At 60.2% G+C, this 24049-nt stretch overlaps 1 protein-coding gene across 9 annotated transcripts in view; it reads right to left on the bottom strand.

The window, feature by feature from the left end:
* Positions 1–1945: 1945 nt before the first annotated feature.
* The window catches only part of LOC112985566 (uncharacterized), a 120219-nt gene continuing 98115 nt past the window's right edge, over positions 1946–24049 (bottom strand). For 4 of the 9 annotated variants that reach the window (XR_010391497.1, XR_010391496.1, XR_010391500.1 and 1 more), the window contains 2 exons: positions 17717–17860; positions 1946–4319 (listed from right to left, as the gene is read on the bottom strand). Coding sequence is in view for 4 of the 9 variants with exons in the window: in XM_064519885.1 (XP_064375955.1) it covers positions 4282–4319; positions 17717–17860 (182 nt within the window). In the remaining 5 variants the exon portion in view is untranslated. Of the gene's footprint in view, positions 4320–13450; positions 13532–13662; positions 14125–17716; positions 17861–24049 lie in introns of all 9 variants that reach the window. The other 5 variants (XM_064519881.1, XM_064519882.1, XR_010391499.1 and 2 more) reach the window with 3 other exon arrangements.

Here is a 24049-nt window from a genome sequence, read left to right as displayed (position 1 = left end):
GACCAGTTCTGGGGCTGCCTTGTCACCTCCAAGGGCAGCAGCCTGTGTTGCCTGTATCAGCAGATGGGTTCCCTTGGGAGCCCTCCAGACCGAGGGTCACAGCCGCTGCCCGTCCAGGCCCACCTTGCTGGTCACCAGCTCCAGCCGCGCCAAAGTCCCATTCTCCATCACTTGTCAGAAGATGCTGGTTTTTGCTTTCTTCCATAGAAATCATAGGCTGTTGGCGACTTCCTAGGCTGCTCTGGGTGTTTTCACCCAGACAATCCTCTGCTGCAGGTGGAGATTAAACAACAGTGGTGACCCCAAGCTGGTCACCTGCCTCCCTGCAGCATGATGATGTTGTGAGATTTGTTTGTTTGTTTTCCCTCTCAGCCGTGCCAAGCCCCAGGACGCACGTGGGCACTGGACACAGACACTTGGGCTTTGAACCCCCTCTGCACCTCCCAGCCAGCAGCTGAGGAGGTTGTGGTGTAGCTGCGTATTGCTCGTCAGAACATCCTGCTTCCATTTACAGGTGCCCAGCTTAACGAACAGCAAAGAGGGGACACTTGCGTTCACCTTCCTGGAGGGTACAGGATGGCAGCTGTGTGCAGGGGGAAGGTGGCTGGAGAGGCTGGGCAAGGTGGTCGGTGGGTCCCCGCTCCGGAGGGCAGGGAGGCAGCGCAGCCAGCCCAGGCCGAGTGGAGCCCAAGCCCATGCCCAGGCCCAAACCCAAGCAGAGCCTGGGCCTGAGCAGAGCCTGAACCTGAGCCTGAGTGGAGCCTGAGCCCGAGCAGAGCCCAGGCCTGAACCCGAGCCCAAAGCCAAGCAGAACTGGAGCCTGAGCCCGAAGCCTAGCGGAGCTGGAACTGGAGCCTAAATCCGAGCAGAGCCTGAGTGGAGCCCAAGCCTGAGCCCAAGCTCGAAGCCAAGCGGAGCTGGAGCTGGAGCTGGAATCGGAGCCCGAACCCGAGCGGAGCCGGAGCCGGAGCCCAAAGCCAAATGGAGCCTGAGCTGGAACCCGAGCAGAGCCCGAGCCTGAACCCAAGCAGAGCCGGAGCCACATGGAGCCCAAGTCTGAGCACAAGCAGTGCCCAAGCCTGAGGCTGAGGCTGATCCAAGGCCAAGCTAAGCCTGGGCCAAGCTAAGCCAGAGCCTGAGCTGGGCCCGAGTGTGAGCTGAGCATGAGGCCGAGCCCAAACCTGAACCCAAGCCTGAACCTGAGCAGAGCCCGAGCCTAAGCTTGAGTCCAAGCTGAGGCTGACCCGAGGCCGAGCCGAGCCAGGCCCGAGCCTGAGCTGAGCCCGAGGCCGAGGCCGGCCGAGCGGGCGGGGCACCCCGGGCTGGTGCTCTGGGCCCGCCGGGGCAGCGCCGCGGGGCTCGGCAGGCCGGGCCGGGGGGGCCGTGCCCCGCGGGGGAGGCCGCGCCACGGGACCACGGGGTGCCGCGGCCCGGAGAGCCGCAGGGCGGCCGAGCCCGGGGCCCCCCCGCCGGCTCCCCGAGATCCCCCGCCGGCCCCCGGGACCCCGCCCGGTCCCCCCGGCTCCCGGTGCTCCCCCCGCGCGGCGGCAGGGGTCGCTGTCGGCCCGCGCTGGCGCCGCGGCGGCCCCAAGATGGCGGCGGGGCCGCGGTGACTGGCGACGGCGGCGGGGGGGGGGAGGTGGCGCGGGCCGCGGACAATGAGGGACCGGCCAGGCCCAGCCGCGGGGCCGCCGAGCCGCGCCCGCACCTTTCTTGTGCCGCGGCCGCCCCGGCCCGGCCCGGCCCCGCGGGGAGCCGCCGCCCCCCGGGGCCTCGGCGCCGGTTTCACCCTCCGCCGCCTGCCCGGGCCCAGCCGGCTGTGCGGGCCGCGGAAAATGCCCCAGAGCGGCCGCGCCGCGGATCAAAGGCGGCGCTGGCGCCCCGCGCGCGAGGGTCCCTGCCAAATACCTGCAGTAATGCGATTAAAACACAGATTCCGTAAACATCAATTTCCCATCTGTTTAATAATAAGAAGGTTCTGCGTCCTCGGCACTTTCGGTCGCTCCGTAAGGTTCGAGTGCCGCGGCCGGCCGCCCCGGTGCAGTGCGGTCCGGCCAGGCCGGGGACATGGAGGTGGACGTGGGCGCGGACGTGGACATGGACGTGGACATGGAGGTGGGCGCGGAGGTGGCTGTGGGGCGAGGGCCCCCCGCCGGTGCACGGATATGGGGCAGGGCCCCACCGCCCGCTGGTAACCGCATGGCCGCCAGCCCGCGTGCCCGGGGCCTCCTCCGGCCCTGCCCGCCCGGGGTCTGCGCCATCGCCCGCTCCTGCCGCCTTCCCTTCCGTCCCCCACAGCCAAAACCCAGCGCAGAGGTAGAGCTGCCGGGTCTCTCGATAGAGATATTGCCCTCAGATTTACAGCACGCCTCCCAGGGGGGAAGGAGACATAAACATGCGGCGTGCCAAGTCTTTGCCTGAACCCGAGGAGCAGATTAAAGGGGGAGAGGAGGGTCCCAGCCCGCCTGCACACTGAGCATCTGCAGCACCGGGCTGGCTTCATGAAAGGGAAAGCAGGAACAGAGTTTGCGTTTGTGGAATTTTAATGAGCCCTAAAGGTTATTTCTCTGCAGTTCTAGTGATAATTTCCAATTCTCTATGTTCATAGGAAACGGGTACCTCAGGTCTAATCACATTTGGATACTGTCTAGGGCACATTCTGTATGTTTGGCTGCCGAGGAATATCAACAAACATAAATTATCAGCAGCATGGTCAGATTCTACAGGGGAGAAATAACAAACAGGAAAGGCTTGCATGGCTTTGCATTCTGCAATGAAAATGATCTCATTATCCTTTCCAGGGACTCAGCCAGCTACTTGAAAAATACTTATTAAAAAAACATTGCAGTTCTTGGGAGAGGGTCCCCTCCAGAGCAAGGGGAAAAAGAAATGGAAGTGTAAAAATAGAGAGCAGTAGAAAACAGCTACAGTGGCAGGAATAGGTGGGAACGTGCCTGGCTGCATTTCAGAACCTGCTGAGAGCCCAAGCCCCATCTTGGAGCAGACCGAAGTGCTGTTGCCTCCTCTGTCCCTCCAGCCCTCTGCTTTCCTTCCAAAGCGGGGGGCAGGAGGGGGAAGTTGAGGCAACTGGTGGGGCATGTGGGGTGCCCACCCAGCCCAGCCGCGCAGGAGCCAACATCTGGATGCTCTCGCTGCCTGGCCCTGGCACAGAGCAGATTCTGCTGCTGGAAGAAGCTGGGGGCTCCACTGGCGACACAGACGTTTGTGCCTCCTTCCCCTTTCCAGCTCCCTGGTGGGAACAGGCCCAGGGTCTCGGCCATGAATTAAAGGGATGAATGCACACCAGCAGCGGGGGTGGTGAGAAAGTGCTCGGACGAGCACCAGCCCTGCGCAGCCCCGGAGGTGCACGCTAGCCCAACGCGGTTGCCTGCTGTGGAGCAGCGGCGTTGGGCAGTGCCTCTTCTGGTGCTGCGTCCTGTTTACTGCTCGTGGTCACCACCGCCACCTCTGCTCCTGCAGCCTGGGCCTTGCTTTCCTGTGCCTGTGGGTGAAGGATGTCCATAGCTGGGTAGGAGCTGCCATGTTTCCATAAGTAATTGTGAGCTGGAAATCAGCCAAAAGCAGAGATCTGATGGAAGAGGGGCAGACTGGGAGAAGGAAAAGCAGCAGTGCTCAGTTGTGGTCACGGCGTGCGATGCCCAGGTTCTGCTTTCAGTTGTGGCCATTAACGCACCCACACAGCTACAGCAGTATCAGCTCTGGGGACCTCCTCGCAAACCAGCCGCAATGGCAATGGCAGGTGGGAAAAGATAAGGGGAGAATGGGGTTGTGGGGAGAGGCAGAGGGAGCTGGGTGAGTGGAAAAAAACTCTCGTGGTGGGGACAACAGGGAGGACCTCGAATGAAAAGAAAAGCTAAAGGGGGGGGTGGGCATGAGAATGCGCCTGAGAGTATGGGACAGGCAGAACGAGAGGAACCTCATGCCCTTCTCCTCTTCATGATTAAACTTACCTCTGGACAAAAAGAAATGAGCAGTGAGATATAGAAAAGAAAAAGCATAAAACCCAGGAGGAGCGCAAAGTTGGGAACACACTACTGCTGAATAAAAACTTCATTAGCCCCATTCGCATGCAATAATCATAGAAAAAAATTCAGTAGGGGTGATGCAAAGGGATTGACTGCCAAAGGAGGAGACAGTGGATTTACCATGTCCTGATGTCTTCGAGTCCAGCTGAACGCCCTCCTGAAGGTGCCTTTGTCAAACAGGTCATTGAACGCAGCGGTAACGTGGCAAAGTCTTCCGGACTGCAGGTGCAGAAGATCAGACTATGTGATGCTTTCCTGCCTCAGCCTGTGAATCTGCAGAAAGAAAACATGAAGAAGGACTAAGAGAACATGCCATTATTTGTGTTCGTTGCTAGCGACCTCACTTCCACATTTATCTGCCGGCGTTCGAGCTGCGTTCCCTGGTTAGGTGTGGTTGTGCTGGATGGTGGGAAGATTCGTGGGAGCCACTTGACGGGAGCTGGACTGGGCACGTGCGTCTCGGGAGAGGGAGGCAGCCTCCCCCGGGTCAGCCGGAGCGCGCGGGTCTCTCCCTGTGCCGCACGGGCTGCCAGCAGCCCCGTGGCCTGTCTGGCAGGGGTAAGCGCAGGTGCGAAGTCAAGGCTCTTCCTCTCTTCCCACAGCGTTTACAGCCTGTCAGGCAGCGTGGGTGCTTCAGAGCAGACATCCTGCAAGAGGACAGCGCTGTAGTGTTGTGAGGCTGATTTTTAGCTCTTCATTTCTTGGTTTTCAAATGTTCAGCAGCTGTTCATGCTCTAGAAGGCATGAGACACCGCCAGACAACCTTAACTCTGCTGAAGTTCTGGGGCATTTGCTCTTTCTTACGATACTTCACTTGCAGCCCCAAGTCCTATAGCTCTGTTCCCTCCCCAGGAGTGAGAACTTGGGGCTGTACCGGATAAAGCAGATACAGATGGACAGAGATGGTTCTATGGAAACATTTACTCTGTGCTCAGGAGTAGTCCAAAAGGCAAACTGACTATTAAGAATTACTAGGAGAATAATAGAGAACAGATCATAGTTATGCCACTGAATAGATCCATAATGCAATCTGCATTGTGATTACCATACGCAGTTCTGGTCTGTCTCGCTCAAGAAAAATAGAGTTGGAAAGGTTTCAGAGAAGAGCAACAAGGCTGATCAAATACAAGCAATATCTTCCATATGAGGAAAAACTCGATAGTCTCTTCAGCCTGGAAAAGCGATGACTGAAAGGAAGTGTGACAGAGGATTATAAAATCAAGTCTGGCATGTAGAGGTTGACTGCAGTATGAGTTTTCACTGTCCTGTTAATATATGAACTAGCAGCACCTCATAAATCAGCAGGTAACAAGTACAAAACAAAAAGTGTTTTTTTTTTTTTTTTTTTTTTTTTTTTTTTACATGCCATATATTGTGCCAAATTGCTTGTCACAGGATACGGTAGGTCCCCAAAGTTTATATGCATTCAAGGAGATTAAATATTTTCATGGGAGAAAAAAAATCCACTGATACTGATTAAACCCCAGACCCCACTTTTGCTTCTGAAGCTTCGGAGCCGGCGGTCACAGGAGGCTGGCAGAGCATCCTGGGCAGGACCACGGCGGCTAAGAGCTGTTCTTACACCCTCCCAGGATGATGACAGTAACTGCAGTAACTCCAGGGCTGTTTGCCGCAGCAGCTGTTTACATAGTCACTGCTGTCTGTTACGCTGGAGAACATACAGACACTTCTCTAGGAAGTGTTTGTCCGTTAATGTCTGGTGGGATGCTTCCTGCAGAGCACGTAAACCAGTTCACAGCCACCCCTAACTGCATGCACTTTCTGCTGTCGCAGAATTACAAGCTCTGGCCGTGGTTTGCCCAGGACAGGCTGGGGGAGGCACCGGTCCACGACGGCCTCGGGACATGGCTCTGGCCGGGGCCCGGGATCCCCAGAGCCCGCGCAGACTGCCGCCCTGGCTGCCGCCCGGAGCCGTGCTGCTGGTGCTCCCGCCCCGGGCTCCGCAGCCAACCGGGGCCACGGCCTGCAGTTGCTCCCGCTCCTGACAGCACCCATCCACGCCAGCTTTCTCCATCTCAGGGCTATGCGGACAGAGGGGAGGGCAGAGCCGAGCCGGCCGGAGAGCCAGTTCAAAGAGGAGTTACGCAGCAAGGTGAAGGGAAACCCTCACAGCCCTTCCAGCTTTCGCACCGATGGCTCCCGGGGACTGTTAGCCAAGTCCTGCTCCAAGAGCATTTGCTGCTTTGAGCCTTTACCCGCTTCTAACATTAGCAACCACTTGGTGTTTTCCAGCAGGCTATGGGTTATCAGCATTCCGCAAGCAGGCTGCTCCTCTTCTCGTCAACCAGCGTGCTGGTTTTGCCTCGAGAACTGGTGTCTGTCAGGAGCTGGTACAGGAGCCTACAGTGAACCTCAGGGAGCAGGATGGACACAGTGGCTTCCCAGGGGGTGTAGAACTGCACCATTATTTCTGCAGCATACAGAACTGGGAGACCTCTGATTTCTGTCACATTTCTCATCTTCATGTGGAATTTGTCTGGGCAGCTGCCATTCCCACAAGGCAACTTCAAATGAATGAAATGAATTACTGTTTTTCATATTGCACAGAGTGATTCCAAATACCCTAGTTCAGATGTACTAGCCAGATTCTAGGAATCAATCACCAAATTGCACTGTCTCATTCTGGAGCAAGCTACCAGTGGAGAAACTGAAAACAGGATTTTTGTAGCTATACTGAAACTTCACAGTTGATTTTAAGCCTCTCAGACAGTATAGTACTGAATGCAAGTTCCTGCTGAGGGCTATCGACTTCGGGATGCGCCGAGCTGCAGGGAACGCCCTGTGCCATGCCTGCGAGTGACGGAGTGCTTCCCTGGCCCAGCAGCGCGACTCAGATCAGAGAGCAGCTTCCTGGGATCTCCCCTCAGCATCCTCTAAGATCCCCGTCCAGCAGAAGGGATCTGCGCAGCCGGAAGGTGAAATGCACCAGGAAACAGAATCATCTTCAAAACACACGAAGGGATTAGCACAGTCTGGGAGCAGCGACAGGCTGCCTCTGCTCCGGGTGGAGACGTGCTGCCTGCTGGGGCCGCGGGCGGAGGAGACGAGCCCTGCAGATGACTCTCCCAGGCCAGGTGTGCCTGCAAGCACGCAGGCTGCGTCGACGTAACTGCGCATACTTGCAGCATGGTTCCTAACCTGACTTCTCTCAAAGCATCGGCTCTCATGCTGCTGTAGTGCTCCGTATGGTGGGATGCAAGGATATGCCTTAATTATTTGTAATTAATTAAGAGCAATCGTGTTTGGGTGCTGTAGGACCCAAAAGCCACGGATTATCCACAAGCCCCGCATGGCAGAGCAGCAGGCAGCACTCAGCGCTGGTGCCTGGCGTCCTGCGTGCAGTGTCTGACCTAAGGAGGATAACCGCTGGTTGTGTCAACCACGCTGTCCCCAGCCAGTGCCTTTGGCCCGTCTCGCGCCTGCCAGCTTTCACGATTGCTCCAGTGTGTCAGCGTGCACAAGCTCCCATCACGTGCAACTGATGGGCACGTTGTAGGTCTTAAAGCACCCGGGTGGGTGGGTAGCTACAGCTCTGCCAGGTGCCAAAGCAAGGCAGCGAATCCGAGAAGATTTCCCTTGGCACAACGTAGAAGAAGGAGTTCACGAACAGACAATACGGACAGGCCGCAACAGCAGCTCCTGGAGGTGAGCTGCTCGCTGCTGTCCCTTCCGTCACCTCCAGCAGCGCAGCCACTTTGTCACACACTGCATATTGTGCTGCGCAGGGCTCTCTGCAGGGCGCCGGCAGGCACAAACCCTCCGTCTGCTTGCCGTGCAGCGACTCCCGACCCCGTCCTTTCTGAGCACCTTCCGCTACAGAAGGAAGAGCCCAGTACTGAGCTGCGATGAAAGCCTTCCCCTTTCCTTTCTCTGTCCGATCATCCTGTTTAATCACTGAGCGTGGCGCTAAGTCAAACATCACATTAGAAGCATGATTTCAGCAAAGCTAGCTCTGCCCAGAACTCTTCCGCATGGTAACCAAGAACCCAGGGAGGGAAAGGAGTCCCTGCTCTAGTGTGGAAATGCTTCCCTATTTCTGGAGTTTGTTAGTACAAAATCAAAATTATGGACTACAATGCTTTCCATTTCTTTCTTTCACTCTGAGTTAAAGACCATCTACTGGAGACTCTCACTTCAAAAAACAGCCAGGCACTTTCTAATATCAAGCAAAATGCCTGAAGAATAAATTGCTCCTATCAGAAATAAAGCATTTTAGTTCTGCCACAAGCAGGGAGATCTGTGTTTATAAGTCTCTCCGAAGGCAACTCCATCTTTCCTGCTTTCCTCTCATTTTCTTTTGATGCACAAAGCCTGCGCACTGCAGTGCTGTGATTGGATTCAGCTTTGGAGCAGCGTAATTGTAAATATTCATTGGAATCCAAGCTAGTTTTCCCAAGTCTCTCTTAAAGGCTCTGCAGCTATACAAACAGCCGTGGCTCTGCATTAGCCTCACAGCCTGGAGGCTCGCTGGTCCTCCACAGCCCCACAGACTGCTCCTTCAGAGACTGCATGGAGAGAAATCAGCCCTGCAGATCATTTTAGTCCATGCTCTATTATTTTCTTTATTCTCCCTGCACGGTCTGTGCTGTATAACTGTCTCCGGGACCCCGGTGCGTGGCGGGGTCCCTCTCCAGCGCCTACGCTGATAACCTCGCTCACCTTCTCCTGTCGCTCGCAGCTCTGGCTGTCGGGGCTGCAGGCATCCAGCCCCATCTGAGCCACAGCGGGTGCTGGCATGATCCCCTCTGTGCTGGGCCCTGGTATTTGCCCGGGCACCTTCCGCCCTCTCCCACCGAGAACGCGTCATCCGAGCGGGGGCTGCTTAGCGCTGACACGGCCGTGGCTCTGCGCAGAGGCGCGAGGCTCGCAGAGAGCTGCGTCCCCCTTGGTTACCGAGAAGAAGGCAGATCAGCCCTTGAGGTCCAGGCAGTTTACCTCTGCCGCAGCCAAAGTGCCATGGTAGCACTCCAGCAGCGGGTGGGCAAAGGGCAGTGGGCTCCTACGGCCATCGGGGAGCAGAGGTGAGCCCTCGCCGTCAGCCTCACCCGGACCTCCACGCTGCCTGGGCCAGCCTGGCACCGCCACCGCGTAGCAAGACTCAATGGCATCCAGCCAGCCTTGCTCTCCAGGTGGTCTCGCCCGACAGCCACGTCCTGCACAGCTCATTTGCGAAGCAGCGCATGTAGGAAACTGCACACAGCTATTCTACTGAGAACGCAAATTGAACCCAAAAGTCCTGACAGCAAATCTACGCTCCCATCTCTGCCTCATCCACCCTTATGTTTACCACCGGGGGTGGAACTGCAATGTTCACGCCAAAGCCTGAGGCACAGCAGCACATGTCTTACAGATGGTGGTATCAGAGCCCTCATCAGCCACTGACATCCTCCAGGCCCTGCTTGCTCACTTCAGCATACCTTAAAGCACATGTTCTGGCTACTGGGTGACCTGTGACCAGATAAGCAGGGAGTAAAAGGGACCAAACCCAGCTCTTTCCACATGCAGGTTCCTAGAAAATGCCCTTCCAGCTTCCTGGATACAGCTCTGGAAACAAGGCTCCTATCAGCTCTCGCTGAAGCAATGCAGATGGCTGGAGGTACTACCAACGAGAGCAGCTCGGGGCTGCTGGCCGTGCAGTACTACCCCACTGCAGCACTGTGACCTGGGTCCTGCTTCGCTCGGGGCCCTGGCAGCAGTTCTCAGCGCTGGGGCACTTGTTCGCGCCACATCTTTATCCAAGAGCGTCCCGGGCCGTCAGGCTCCTCTGAAACGCCCGAAGGAGCACCAAGCCACCAGCTCAGTACACGTGGGTGAGGGGTAAGGCTGCGGTGCGAGGGACCAGGCAGAGCTGCCAGCTTGTCCCTCCGGAGGACGGGCAGGGGAGAGTGTCTGCACGCAGGGACTCCTCCATGCCACGGCACGCAGGACAGAGCGCCTTGCTCCCCGAGAAGAGAGCTGAAAGACCATCACTAACCAGGAAGCCGCATAAGGATGAATTTACATGGGAAAACACGCTAGTGTTGCGGAATAGGCTGTTTCAGGAACAGCAGACTCAGAGTAAGATAAACCAGGACATCAATACCAGCGGAAGCACCACCAGTAATGGAAACAGGGTTCAGCCCTGGGCTCTTGTGAAAAGACCCTAGGAAAGCAGAACCCGTGTGTGCCACGTGGTTCCAACCATTCTTACCTATGAGTAGGCACTGCTGAGCTAAGATTCACCTCTTCAGCCTGCTTTACAGTGATTTAGTGATTCCATAGTGCTCCTGCCAGCAAGTCTGCAGAACCATAAAATGAGGTGCCAAGGAAGAGGGAAGAATACTCCCACAAACCAACGCTGCTACCCAGCGCAAGAATACGGGCAGCACATCTGGAGATGTGAGACCACCTGCGGCACAAAGCTGGGGCTGGGTCTTGTGCAGATCAGGTGAACCACAGCAGGAGTGAGTACCCATCTAAGCCTCAAGCACACTCATTTTTCTAGAGACGAGAATCACCCCAGGAAATGATGTGTTGATACACCGTGAACATTAAAGGAGACTCTACAGTGGGGCTCTGAAGAGGGCAGAGCTGGGTTTCAAGGTATGAGCAGGGTTAGACTTAGGAAATTATCCAGCTCCCAGAGCAAGACTGGCAGGAACCCTAAGAGACTGGTAGCTCATCCTCCTGTGCCAAGACAGGGGAACCTCCAAGTGCCCTGTCTTTTGTTTATCTGTCGTTAAAGATCTTCTGCGATGCAGAATCCCGAGGCCCCCAGGCAGCCTGTTCATGTGCTTTGTTCTCCTCCCCATCAGAAAACTCTTCCTATCCTGACTCTTTTATGATGCAGGGTACGCCCATTAGTTTTTGTGGTGCCTTCAGGGACATGGATAACAGGTGGCTCTGTTCCTCTTTTCAGGAGTTTCTTACACAAAGCTGGTGTTGTGATCTTCCTTAGTCACGAAGGAGAAAAAAAAATTCAAGCCAGATCAGAAGCAACAAAAGGAACCTGGCTGGTGCAACTCACCGCCACACAAAGACAGCAGCGATGAGTGCCCTGGGAGGACAGAAAGTAATGAGCCCTGTGTACAGGGAGCAGCTTTGCAGAAAGAAATGCCCTGTCCTGGGCATGAGCCGATCTCTAAATCAGCCCCTGGAACAAGCTGCTCTAAACCACCCGCTGCGAGTTTCCGGCACCTTCTCTGCAGTAGTTGATGCTGGCCCTGCTGAGCACAGGCCACACTGGCTCAGACAAACACTGCAGCAGTTCTCTGCTCCTCACAGCTGCCTGGGCACTTGGCAGGGAGGAATCTGAACCATGCTCTGAGCAGTCAGTCTGACACGCCAAAGCACCACATTCTCCTGCAGAGCAATACATGATGCTCTTGCTGCACCGGATCCCTTCCAGAGCACGTGAGGGCCCGAAGCAGATGCTTTGACTGCCCATGCAAGCACAGGGCAGACCCTTGCTGCTGAGGTCTCCCAGCTCGTCATGGGCTTGGGTGCTCCCGAGCGCCTTACCAGCAGGCCAGCGTCACAGAGCACGGCCCGGAGCTGGCACATCACCGTGTCCCTCTTCCACGGTTCCCCCGGAGGGCAGCAGCTTTGTCTTGCAGGCTGAGCTGCTCCTCCGGCTGGTGCCTGCTGCCTGCTTGGAGAGGTTCCTCAGGCTGCAGGTCAGCTTCGAGAGACACACGGCCCACAGCAGAAGTCAGGCAGCCGCCCTGCCCGGCAGCCTGTGTGCACGCAGTGGTGCCAAGCAGCGCCGCGACCAGCCTTCGGCCCGTGCGAGACACTCGTGCAGATCAGCTGTACCACCAGGTCCCCAAGATGCTGACCGCAGGCCAGGCCAGGCGACTGGTGGCACTGAAGTTAAAGCGACTGCTCTCACCCCTGCAGCGGCCTCTGTCCTGGCACAGCCCTGCTCCAGGCTCACGGGAGGATTTCTGCGCCTTGGCCGAGGGGCTTTCTACGCACTTTGCATTCGGAGTTTTGTGCTAGGAAAACCCATCCTGGCCATGACAGTCCTGGGAGGAAGGAGGAGAAAAATCGCAGGGAAGCATTTCCCCCTTCCATTTCTAGAGGCTCCAGCAGACCCAGGTCCCAGGCCCTGCCTCCGGGTAGCTAACAGACTGCCCTCTCTACATCCTCTCCCGTCACGGGAGTGGGCAGCTCAGGGGTGGCTGCCTTCAGGCGCGATGAGGGAGAGAGCCCTGGAGAGGAACGGGCTCGGACACCCGGCCCTGCATCCGCAGCCAGCAGGGCCGGATGACGCGAGGTGCCTGGTGGCTGTGTGGCAGAGGGATCCGGTCCCTTGGGCTCCGTGGACATCCCCCCTCTCCCGACACAACACACGGCCTTTCTCCCCCCGCGGCGTAACGCGACGTCTTCCCTGGTGGCTGTGAGAGGAGGGAAGGTGCCAGGGAGCTCGGCAGCCTCGGCAGGTCTGCGGGACCCCACCGCCAGCCTGGAGCCCAGCAGGGTCCCTGGCACGATCGCGCACCGGTCCTTTCGCTGCACAGCCTCAGCGCGGAGGAACCTTCCCGGCACGAACCAGAAGCACAGTCCCTCCCTCAGCTCCCTTTTCCAAAGCAATGAGAGCAGCGTTCCTGGGAGCCCCTGCTACAGTGATTTATCCAGGTCACGGTGAGGACAGCTGGCTAACTGAGGTTAACAGCTTTCTCAGTTTCATTTCAAAAAGACATTAGCATGGGGGCTGTATTAAACAGCGATATGCCAAATCCTGATTCATTCACCAGGAGAGCTCGTGGTCAGGTGGGGGACTCGGCTGACAGGCAGGGCTGTTCTGCTCGCCTTTCCTAAAGGGCAGGACCATAACTCACGCGCCCAGCGCTGAACTGCAGCTGAGACGCCAGGCAGAGGGCTCCTGGTACGCACAGCCCGCTACAGGCACCCCGCGTCTGTCGGCCCTGGCAGCACAAAACCACCCAGGCAGCCCCAGAACACCAGCCAGGCCCCCAAACCAGGAGATTTATCAGCAGCTTTGTCTGAAAATCCCACCTCACCTCCCAGCTCAGCAGAGGCACCTGCCCTCCGTACTGCTCCGTGACCGCCTGCTCCTGTCCCCAGTGTCACTGCCTCAAGAGGCACCTGCGCTTCCAGGTCTGGTCTCTAGTCCCTTGTCTTGCCTGTCTCCTGCTCACCTCCTTCAGCCTTAGCGTCTGCCAGCAGCCCCGTGCCTGTTCTTGCTCTTTACGGTTCCTCAGCATCCATCCAAGCTTTTCCAGTAGGGTTATGGAGGTACCCGTGATAACGTCAGCGGTACTTACTGGTCTGCAGATGCGGACTAGCCCTGCATCTGTTTTTCAGTCCTAGCTTGGTCTCAGTCAAGTTTCTGGCTCTCCCATTTCAGCCCTCTCACACTGAGTGCACTAGCTGCTTACCAGCAGCTGCCCTTGCTGGTGGGCTCTTAAAACCTCATTTTCTCCTGCTGCTTGGGCCAGACGCATGTTGCACTCTGCCAGCTGGAAAAGAAACGCACTCCTGAGACCGGCCGCTCAGCCCCAGCTTCGAGCACTGCCATGCAGCAGCAGCGCTTCCCTGCAAGCCTGCCATGCCTTCCCCGCGCGCGTGCCGCTCCTGCCCCTCTCCTCACCTCTTGTCCTGGAAGCGCCTGCCTGGGCAGCGGCACTGGGCCAGCGCGGGCACCTCTGCTCCAGGCGCGGCGTGACCCGTGGGGCCCTGGCCGACGGGCGCGGTGGCGGTGCTGGGTTCACCACGGCACCCCGTTCCCAGCTGCGCTGCTCTGCACCGACGAAGGGAGGAACGGTGCTCTCGACACGAAGTGCTCGAGAGCTGAAGCGGACCAGAGGCGAGGCCGGCAGTGCCGCGCTCCGCGTGCCCGTGTCGCGCCCTCGGTGCCTTCGCCGAGCCGCACTGGTCACCCTGGTGTCCGGAGCACGGGGGAGCCAGGGCCAGGCTGGCAGCCGAGCAGGCACGGCGCTGGCCGCTGCGGGTCCCGCGTGCACAGTACAGCGCTGGTCAGACGCGTGTTGTTCCTCCTTTTCCTCTCTGGCAGCGCGTCCAAGGGACTGTGAGGCTTCGAAAGCAGTAGGAGCTGACATGAAAAAGTTTGCACTCACCTTTCCCCTTCCTTCCCTTCTCTTTTCTGCCCTTTGGAGCTAAATCTACCCTCCCTGTCACCAGAGATGAGGTGAACAAGCAAACCGTGTCTGCATCCTTCTCTGGTCACACGTGCTCCTTCAGGGGTCTGCCCCTTTGGTCCAGTTCTTCTCTCTTTCTGAAGAGTTTTTGCCTTCTCTCTATGCCCCAGCCAGCAAAACCGGCACCAGGTTTGACTCTGCACCTTCCGTGCGTCGTCCCCTCCAGCTGTGCACGCCGCAGCCCTCGTCCCGCCGCAGCCCTGGCCCCGCCGCAGCCCTCGCCCTGCAGCAGCCCTCACCCTGCAGCAGCCCTCGTCCCGCCGCAGCCCTGGCCCCGCCGCAGCCCTGGCCCCGCCGCAGCCCTCGCCGGCCCTGCTGGCTGTCGCTGCCCCTGCAGACCCAGCCGTCGCAGGCCCCTGCTCCTCAGGACTAGATCCCGCAAACTCTCCTCCCTGCTCTCGCCTTCGGGCCGGTCCCTGTGCTGCTCTTCTCCAGGCGCCGCGGGGAAGCACTTCAGTGCGCTGGAGGAGATGGGAGCGAAGTGATGAAAGGCCACAGTAAAGCAGCAGCAAGGGGAAAGAGCCGTGAAACGTTTTGCTGCCTAGGTCTGCTCTGCAGCCATGCAAAGTCAAGGGCGTAAGGAGAAAACACAGAGCTGTGAGCCCCTGCTGCAGAGGACAGAAGCGTTTCCGAACGCTGCTGTAAGGGCAGTGTACGAAGAGGACCGGTGCCGTGCTGCTCTCTTCCCTCCCGCAAGCTTTATGGGTGCCATCAAGTTCACGTGGATGATGGCTTCGCACCAGGGATGCACGTGTCGGCTGGTACAAGAGCAGAAGGAAGTGCTGATGGGGGGGGAAATCCCGAGGAGTAAGAAATACAAATTGCAGGGACAGGCAAGTGACTAATACACAAGCGAAAAGATGCTCCTGGGCCAGAAGAGACTGTGAAATGGGCACAAAGAGTGAGGAAAAACTGAGCATTGCTGACTGGGACGGTGGGAAGGTTCTGGCACAGAGAAAGTACGAGGGGCAGGTCAAAAGCCAGGCTCTTCTCCGCTGAGCGCCCTTGGACCACCAGGACTGCAGGGATGGAAAAGCGGCCCTGGAAAGGGGCAGTAGCTCTTGACAGAAGTTGGGAGGGATGGAAACAAGAAGAGATTTTGGCACCGCTGGAGAAGATGGGAGAAGAGATCATGCACAGCCAGACGGGTTTGGAGATGTGGCAGATGGGAAGGTGTGCTCTGTTTTCAGTGAAACTCTGCCCTTCCCTGTAACTCCACAAATAACAGAACTGAAAGCAACAGAACAAATGAAAATATGGTGAAGGGCAACAGAGATGATTTAATGTTGGGACAGCTTCCCTGTTTAAAAAAAAAAAAAAAAAAAGACTCGGGCTCTTCCGTTTGGAAGAGGGATGATGGAAGAAACATGACAGAGGTCTATAAAATCATGAGCGTCATACAGCAGGTGAATAAGAGTGATTGCTCATGGTCTTTTCCAATAAAACACTGAACAGAAATGATCAGGCGACAGGTTCAGGATAAAATGAAGGGGCTGTGCATCCTACACGTAGCTGAGCAGTGGAACTCCCTGCCGTGGCTATTAAACATGAAGACTTCAGCTTGGGCTCAGGAAGCCCCTTAACCACAGATCCCCAGAAGGTGGGAAAGCATCTTGGGGCAATATCCCCCGTTTCTCCCAGCAGACAGACGCTGAGCTGGGCAGAGCACAGCTCTGACCCAGAACAGTGTTACGTTCGTATGTAACAGGGCTCGATGTTCAGCACTTTACTTGGGAGTTTTGTCCGAGAAAGTTCGGACCTGGGCTGTCAGATCTCTCACTGTTAACACAAAACCAAGCAGCTCGACTCAGCTGGACTCAGCATCAGGAAAAAGAGGAGGAAAAGGAAGAGGAAAAGGAAAGGCACTAAGACAGAGTAACTATAAGAAGAAAGAGAAGCGCGATTCCCCCTCCCACGCTGTCCCTGCACAAGGGCGTGTGCACATCGGTACGTGGACACACGCATGTATACGCACACAGAAAAGAACGCAGGCGCGCACTGATACACTCACGGGTTCCTTTGTCCTCCCCATTCGCGCACACAAACGGACAAATGCACACGGAGTCCTGGCACCCAGCCCTCAGCAGCGAGCAGTCCGAAAACAGGCTCTCAGCACGCACTTGTGCCCACGCGCTGCGCGCTCTGCCTACACCCACCCGCCCACACGGGCACACGCACACGGGCACACGCACACGGGCACACGCACACGGGCACACGCGCACGCACACGGGCACACGCACACGCACACGGGCACATGCACACGGGCACATGCACACGCACACGCACACCCACCCATCGAGAACAATGGGGGACTTAGCAGTGGAAGAAGTGTCTGTCTGTGGTCCTTCAAAGGCAATGAACATACCTCATCATCAACAAATCAAGTGGAACAAAGCATTTGCACTTTGAATGATGAGGAACCCCCCCACTGCTGCAGTGCTGCCCTCGCTGTGGAGAAGGCAGCTGCGCTGGGCTGGCTCCTGCTATCCCCCATGCTGGGACCTGACACGCCAGTATCAACTCCCAGCTGCTTTCGTCTTCCACCATGCTGAGCGTGTGAGCTGGCTAAGACAGACCCGAGAACTCCTCTGGCTCGCGGGGCGCTGGGGCGCGGAGGGGCGGGTGCGGCGGAGGCCAGGCGCGGGTGAAGCCTCCTCAGGGCCCGGCGTCCGCTCGCCCCGCGGACCCGAACGACAGCTGCGGCCAGACCCCGCCGGCGGCTGCGGGCGTCCGCGCGGACCCCGGGGACCCCGGGTGTCCCCAGGGCCCCCCCACCGGGGACCGGGGGCGGCGCGCTCTCCCCGGCGGCATCCGTGCGCGGGGGCAACGCGGTCTGGCTGCGGCAGCCTCTGAAGCACAGGGCTCTGAAGAGCGGGGCCGCGGCAGCGCGGGGACCTTGCGGACAGGGCAGAGAGGAAAGCGCTGGCAGAGGTGCTGCCCGGCAGAGGTGCTGCCCGGCAGAGGTGCTGCCCGTCAGGCTGCAGAGCACCTGGGGTAGTCCCAGCCTAAACGGCCGCGCGTCCCGCAGCAAACTCAGCATTTCATGCACGGCAGCGTAGCGCAACAGGTCTGAAGCACCTCGTCTCATGCCGCTGCTATCGCCGGCTGGGACGCGCTGTCCGGCAGGCCGGGTCTCCCCCCGCTCTCCGCCGGCCGCCCGCTCCCTTCCCCAGGGCGGGGGGGGGGGGGGGGGCAGCAGCAGGACGCCCGGATCGACGTGCAGGACGCCTGCCCGTTGCCGCAGCCACACCCGCGCGTCAAGGGCGACCCAAGCGCCCGGTCGCAGTCAGCAGAGCCGCAGCTGCTCCCTGGTTCCCCCAACTTTCCCCTCCTCACTGGGAGTTTGGTCTCCGCTTTTGTGTCTTTAGCCTTTCCTGATGCTGCCGTTCAGATGAGAACAGTAGAACATCGCTGTTACTGCAAGTACATGGAGTGAAGTTCCCAGCGTGGCCCGTCGGGCTGCAGTGGACCGGCGCCCGCCCCTACCTGCTCCCGAGCTTCCTCCTCGGCGGGCGGCTGGCCTCCAGCTCCTGCCCGAGCCGCTGCTCCGGCTGCATCGCTGCTCCAGCTCTGCCTGCCTCCCCTCTGCTTGGTCTGCAGTTGATAGATCCTCTGCTCTTGAGCATCCAGCTATTGACCCGCCCAGGGAAAGAAAGAAAAAATGGAAAAAAAAATCAATTAATACTAAACGGCTTAACAAAACCCCGAACAGCACAGACCTGATGCCGCTGGGGGTGGGGATTGTGGGGAGGAGACACCCCCGCCATGAGCTGCAAAACCTGATGTTCCGGGGACAGGAAGCCAATATGGGAGGTGTGAGCGGACACGCACGCAGTGGCAGCAGGGACACGTCCGGCTCGGGAAGGCAGGGAGAGAGCAGCGCCTGGGCACCTGCCTCTGCGCGCGGAGGAGGTGTCAGGCCCTCTGGGCAGACGGGAGGCAAAGAGAGCAACCAAGCGAATGCAAAGTTGGGATAACTAATAAGCAAATAACTAAATAACCAGCTCCTGATCCGGCTAAATGTTGCCGCTCTGTGCTCATCTACCCTGCCCTAAAGAGGCCCCCGTGCACGTCGTCTGGCGGCAGCTCTCCGTGGCGGAAAGGGGAAGGGAGCAGGTAGCTCGCAGCCGGGACGTCCCCGCTGTCCCCAGGACCAGCAGCGGGCTCTGCGCACTGCGTTTTTATCTCTCCGCACTGCAGCTGCAGAGTTTGCACAAGGCGGGAGCAGGAGAGGCTCACGGATACCATCCAAAGAGCAATTAGCATGACAAGGCTGAAGTATTGATCCACTCGTGCTAACTGTGCTGCTGGGGCTCCGCGGTGGGGCAGGTCTCCTGCCACCAGCCCCGATGTCTCTGCGACGGGCACCTCGGAGATGCTGCTCGTCTTCAGACAGGCGGGAGGGGCCACGGCGGTCAGGAACGCGGGTGCAGGAGGGAGCGAGGGCTGCGTGTGGCTCCGGCCCCTGGTCGTGGCAGGGAGGCAGGAGAAAATGCTGAATGTGTATCCCAGAAGCTGATATGGCTGGTTTTTAAATCCGGCATCGAGAAAACCTCCTAACTGTGCAAGCGCTGTCGGCCAGGAGCCATGCGACGCCTTGCCACGGCGAAGGCTCCTACGCGCAGTAGAACGGTCCCCGCAGGTGAAACCAGCAAAGCCTCTTTTCCTGCTCAGGGATGACTGGAAGCACCCTTGTTTTATGCAGAAATGGACCGTGCAGAGCTACCCGAAAACACTAACGGTGACGCGCAGGGCGCAGCCACCGCAGAGCTCACGAAGGCTGGACGGAGAGCGGCGCCTGGCCACGGCACCCAGAGGTACCGGGACAAGGTAGCACGCGGAGAACAGATCTGGAGCAGAGCTCTGTGCATGCTCCCCCCCGCAGTAGGGCCCAGGGAGGTCGCAGGGCTGTACCACCAAGTCAGTCTCCTCCTGGGACCGGGAAGACCAGAGGTCTAGACAGCTCCGTGAGCACCGAGGTGCCCAAGTCTCCAGGCCCGGCTTCACGTCCAGACCTGCCCCCACACCCCAGGCTCCTGCTGTTGAGCACAGACGCAATTCGCTGGTCCTGAAACCAAGGACAGAAAGGGCCAAACGACGGGCGGGGAGGAGGGCTGCGAGCCCAGCAGCCAGCCGTGCAGGCTGTCACGATGCCGCACGTGGCAGGGCCACCGCAGCGTGTCCTGCAGCGCCTCGGCGTGCCCGGGCCCAGGACCGTCCTCGCCGCCTCCGACCCGCCGCGCTCGGGAGCCGTCCGACGAACGTCTCCCGGCAGCTCCTGTCCCGGGCTGCGTCGCCGTGTCCGGCCCTGCCGCGGCTCCCCGTCTGCCCGCGCCCCGCGGAGCTGCCGAGCCGGGCCGGGCCCTGCGGCACCGCCGGGACGTCCTGGGCGCGCACGGAAACCGAGGGGCCTGACTACTGCTCGCTGCCTGACTGAACCTGGAGAGCATTTCGGTTTTAATTAAATGCTAACTGACTAGTAAAATGTATTTATCGAAGACTGTCACCTGGCTGTCAACATTCAACAAATACATTAACAATCAGTTTGCATGTAATTAACATAAAGTGATGTTAACGTCTAAATTAAAGCTGTATCGGAGGCGTTGTTATCCTCCAAGCCGCGTTCTGTGTGCGCTAGCCCATTCACACGCCCAGTGACGGAGGTCCTAGCTGTCCACCACGCACCAAATAAAACGAGAAAGTGTTTTAATTCTGAGCGGATCCAAGCGCGTGCGTGCGCTCGTCTGCCTGGGCGCTGCCGCAGCGGAGAAGAACGTCTCGGTGTTGGACGCGGGGTCCGGCCGCCACCGCTGTGCCGAGCAGCGGAGGACGTGGCCGGGCGTCGCGGGGGCCGTGCCGGCCCGCAGCGGACAGACGAGGCTGCCGGGTGCTCGGGTCCTTCTCATCTGCCTGCAGTCACACCTGGCCACCATGGCAACACGCACAACTAAAGGTCAGGGACAGCCTGCAAATTCTCTGCTTTGCTTTAATACCGATTTATCTGTCTCTTCTTAAGCCAGGAGGAGTCCATGCGGCTGCTGCACGGGGCTCTCCCAGTGCGTACTGCAGAACAGAGCAAGCACCAAGGCACGGGGGGGGGCACAGACCGGGCTCGCACGCTTCTCCCTCTCCGTGCGGCGTAAGGCTGCCTGGTGCGAGGCCGACGCTCCGCACAGCTGCCTGCAAGCCGGGAGCTGGAGCCCCGGGACCGCGGCGCCGTGTCCCCCTCGCATCCCGACCCGAACGCTGTGCAGCAGCCCTGGGCCTGCTCTGCGGGGCTCCGAGGGCAGACGACCCGGGGCTTCCGGGCGTGGGAGATGCGCAGCCGGCAGCCACCGCGGTCGGAGCCTGGCGCAGACAGACCGCGGCCGCCATGCAGGCGATGGAGGACAGCGAGGTGATGCGAAGCGGTGAAGCGGCTAGTAAATGCCGTCCTCCCTGCCCGGGAGCGCGAGGCGCAGAAGCGTATTTAAAATCCATGTATGGGGTCACTTCCGCGCAAGCGGCTCGGGGATCCCTGCTGCCCGGCACGTTGGGGGTCCCCGGCACGGAAGCGCCCCGAGGACCAGACACGCCGCACGCCGCGTAAGGCAGCGGCCGCCCCGGGGACGTATCCTGCTCGCGCCGCGCGGTCCGAGCCCACCTTCACCCCCGCGCAGGCCGCGGGGCCGTCGGCTGGCGGCAGGGAAGGAGGTGGCACGCTTAGGGTGAACATCCCCGCCCCCACCGCTTCTCCTCTCATTTAAGCGGAATCAATTGTGCCATTTCTGCTTTGCTTTTCAAAAGCAATTACTTTCATGTCATTTCTACAGACATTCGCGGAGAGCGAGAGAGTGAGGGCTTGATTATCCCCCCTCCCGTCCCCATCCTGTGGCTTCCGCAGTGGCGGTGAAGTATTAAATTAAATGAGGTGTCTATGGAGCAGCGATGGTTTCAGGTCAGAGGCGCTGTGGAAAGCTGTATGCTGCGCTGCTCCTGTATATGTAAATGGATATATTAAAACCACTGATGTCAACTTGCAGCACTCATCTCTTCTGCTCTCGGGTGATCAAAGCTGATTGCAGAGGCAATTACTGCAAAGGGAAAGAAAATCACGGCCTCCTGCTCATCCCTGAGCTGCTGCAGTTTAATTGCTCAGTGCAGCTGAAGCTGCCGCCGCGTCTCCCCGGCGTGCGGGGGGGGGGGGGGGGGGAGCGGGGCAGGCCGCCAGACGCAGGCGGCAGCGGACATTTTGGGGATGGCGGTGAGGAGCGCCCCGAGCAGAAGACCACAACATGGAAGATAACGATGCTGAAGAGTGAGTGGAACCGCTGCGGCAGGCGCAGGCAGGGCTGCACCTCGGCGAGCCGCTAGATCGACGGCAGAGGGAAAACCAGGGCGGCAGCGCAGACGCCGGCGAGGCAGCCCCGCTCCTCGCCTGCTCTCTGGGCCTGCAGCCGCGCGCGGGCTTCCGCCTTGCGCAGGCGGGAGCCGACCGCGCTCCCAGATCCTCGCGGCGCACGTCCCAGTCGCGGCCGGCTTGGCGGCCGGAGCGGCCGGAGAGGCGGGGACGAGCCGGCCCGGGGAGCCCCGACACGCGCCCCGCGTCAGCGCGGTCGCTGGGCCGTTACAGGGGCGGGAGTCCATGGCGCGGGGCAAGCGGAGGACCCACCTTCGGGCCCGAGGCAGGGGACGTTTCTGGGGGTGGTACCCGCCCCCCCGCCCCCCCGAGCGGCTGTGGGGCCCGAGCAGCCGACCCGGCCCCGCCGGCACCCGGAGCTGTCAGACGCACAGCACCGGCGGTGACCCAGCAACCGCTGACCCTCTCCCACCTTGCCGGGGATGCCGGTGCAGACTGGCCCCGGCGTGGGGCTCGGCGCAGGCCCGGACACCCCCAGGGTGAAACCCTCGTGCCCCGCCGGCTGCCTGGGGCGGACACGCCGGAGAGGGGCGAGACGAGGCCAGCAGACGGCTCGAGTCACGCCGGCGTTCGGGCAGCCCACGGTCACGCGCGGGGGGGAGCGGATCCTGCCCGCGTGCTGCCTCCAAGCCGGGGACCCTGGGATGCATCAAGACGTGTCAGCAAACACCGTGCAGCACCTCCGAGCTGGCCCGGCCGCGGGGACGTTCGCAGCGCACGGCTGGACGGGCTCTCAGCACCGGGTGAGACACTGAGGCAGAAGCTGGGACAAGCCCCTCTCCCCGCCCAGACGGCCCGCTGCTTTCTGGAGGGCAACAGAGGAGCCAGTGGCTTTGGGGAGCCCGGCCTGCCTCCCGTGGAGGCCGTCGTCCAAGGAGGGAGGGAACAAACTGCCCGAGTGGGACAAAAGCAGCCGTCTTTTCTGCGGGAGGGGGAACGACTGGCTGCAACGCACGGCCAGGACAAGCCAGCACCAACTCCCTTCCCAAAGCAGAGGAACGGGGACGCCCGGCACCGGGGGCAGAGCTGGCAGCCCACGGCTGAGCCTGGAGCCGGAGTCGAGCCCCAGACAGCCAGCGCTTGCAGAATTATACACGCCAAGTCACTTTCTCTTCTGGGCTTTGACCCTTGAGGGTTTCACTCCCAAACCCTCCCCCTGAAGCTTTGGAAGGAGAACTGCATTTTGCTTTTTTAACAGCAAACGAAGGCAGAGGCTCCGTTCTCACCGCTGGGCTCTACCTGCAGCCGCAGGACAAAGCAGCCGCTCGCGCAGCCCGGGAACCGACCGCGGGACCGGCCCAGAGCGCGGGACGCTAGAGCCGCCGGTGCCCCCATTCCCGGTGGACGTGAATTCCCGGCCCGCGGCCGCGGCTCTTCCCGGAGAGCCGCCCGTCTCTTTTTGCTCGGCCGGCAGCGCTCGGAGCCCTTCCCCCACCGCCTCCTCCGCGGCGGCGGGTTTTATTCAGCGCTTGAGGGACCTGCAGAGGAAACGTCTCTGAGTCCGAATTGCCAGCGACAGACCCGGCAGCCCGTCCCCGTCCCTGCCCCGGCCCCGGCCCGCACGCGGAGCGCGTGGCCTCTGCCCGGCGCGGTCGGTGGCTCGGTGCCGGCGGGCGGGCGGGAGCCGGGCGGCAGGGGCAGGTTCTGCCGCGGCAGCACCTCGCCCGGCCAGGGGCAGATCCTCGCGGTGCCTCTGCGGTGGTCGCGGGAGCGTCGCGAGAGCCGCCGGGGCTCACCGGGACCTCGGGCCGGAGCAGGCGGCCGGCGCGGGCAGCGGCACGGCAAGGGCAGGAGACGCCCGGGGCTTCGTCCGGAGGGGCAGGTCCCCGCCGCGAGCCCAGCCGCCTGCCCGTGCCCGGGAGCAGCGGCCGCGTCCCCACCGCGGGCGGACGCCGTCGGCACCCGGCCGGGAGCCAGCGCACGCCGCTCCCGGGTCCTTCCAACCGGGCAAAGCTCCCCGGCCCCGCCGGCTCAACGCACCTGGAAAAGCTTTGCTCAAACCGCCTAGTTTTCGGCTAAGCTTTTCCTTTCCACAGGGCAAAGCCTTGACCCGACAGCACAGAAAAGTGGTCAGAAGGAAAAATAACAAGGCAAAGAGGAGGGAGGCGAAGGGGCTGGGCGACGCAGAGGAATCACGAGCTTGACGGAGTCGCTCCGCGGTGCAGGAGGCTCCGGGCTCCCAGCAGCTCGCCCCTCCGCCAAGCCCCGGCTCACCTGAGCCCCCGGGCTCCGGCCGGGCTCGCTCGGCCCTGCCGCGGCGGAGGCAGAAGCAGAGCTTTCGGCTTCTCTGCAAGGGGTCTCGCACGCTCATGGACGCCGCGGCGATTCCCTCGGAGCAGGACGTTTCACCGCCCCGCACCTCGCCCGGGGGACGGGTGAAGCCGGGAGCAGACGAGAGATCAGCAGCCCTTTCCTCAGCA

The sequence above is a fragment of the Dromaius novaehollandiae genome, chromosome 13, assembly GCF_036370855.1.
Source record: "Dromaius novaehollandiae isolate bDroNov1 chromosome 13, bDroNov1.hap1, whole genome shotgun sequence".
Taxonomy (NCBI): Eukaryota; Metazoa; Chordata; class Aves; order Casuariiformes; family Dromaiidae; genus Dromaius; species Dromaius novaehollandiae.
The sequence above is the reverse complement of the archived record's forward strand: the minus strand, read 5'-3'. Positions and strand labels throughout refer to the sequence as shown.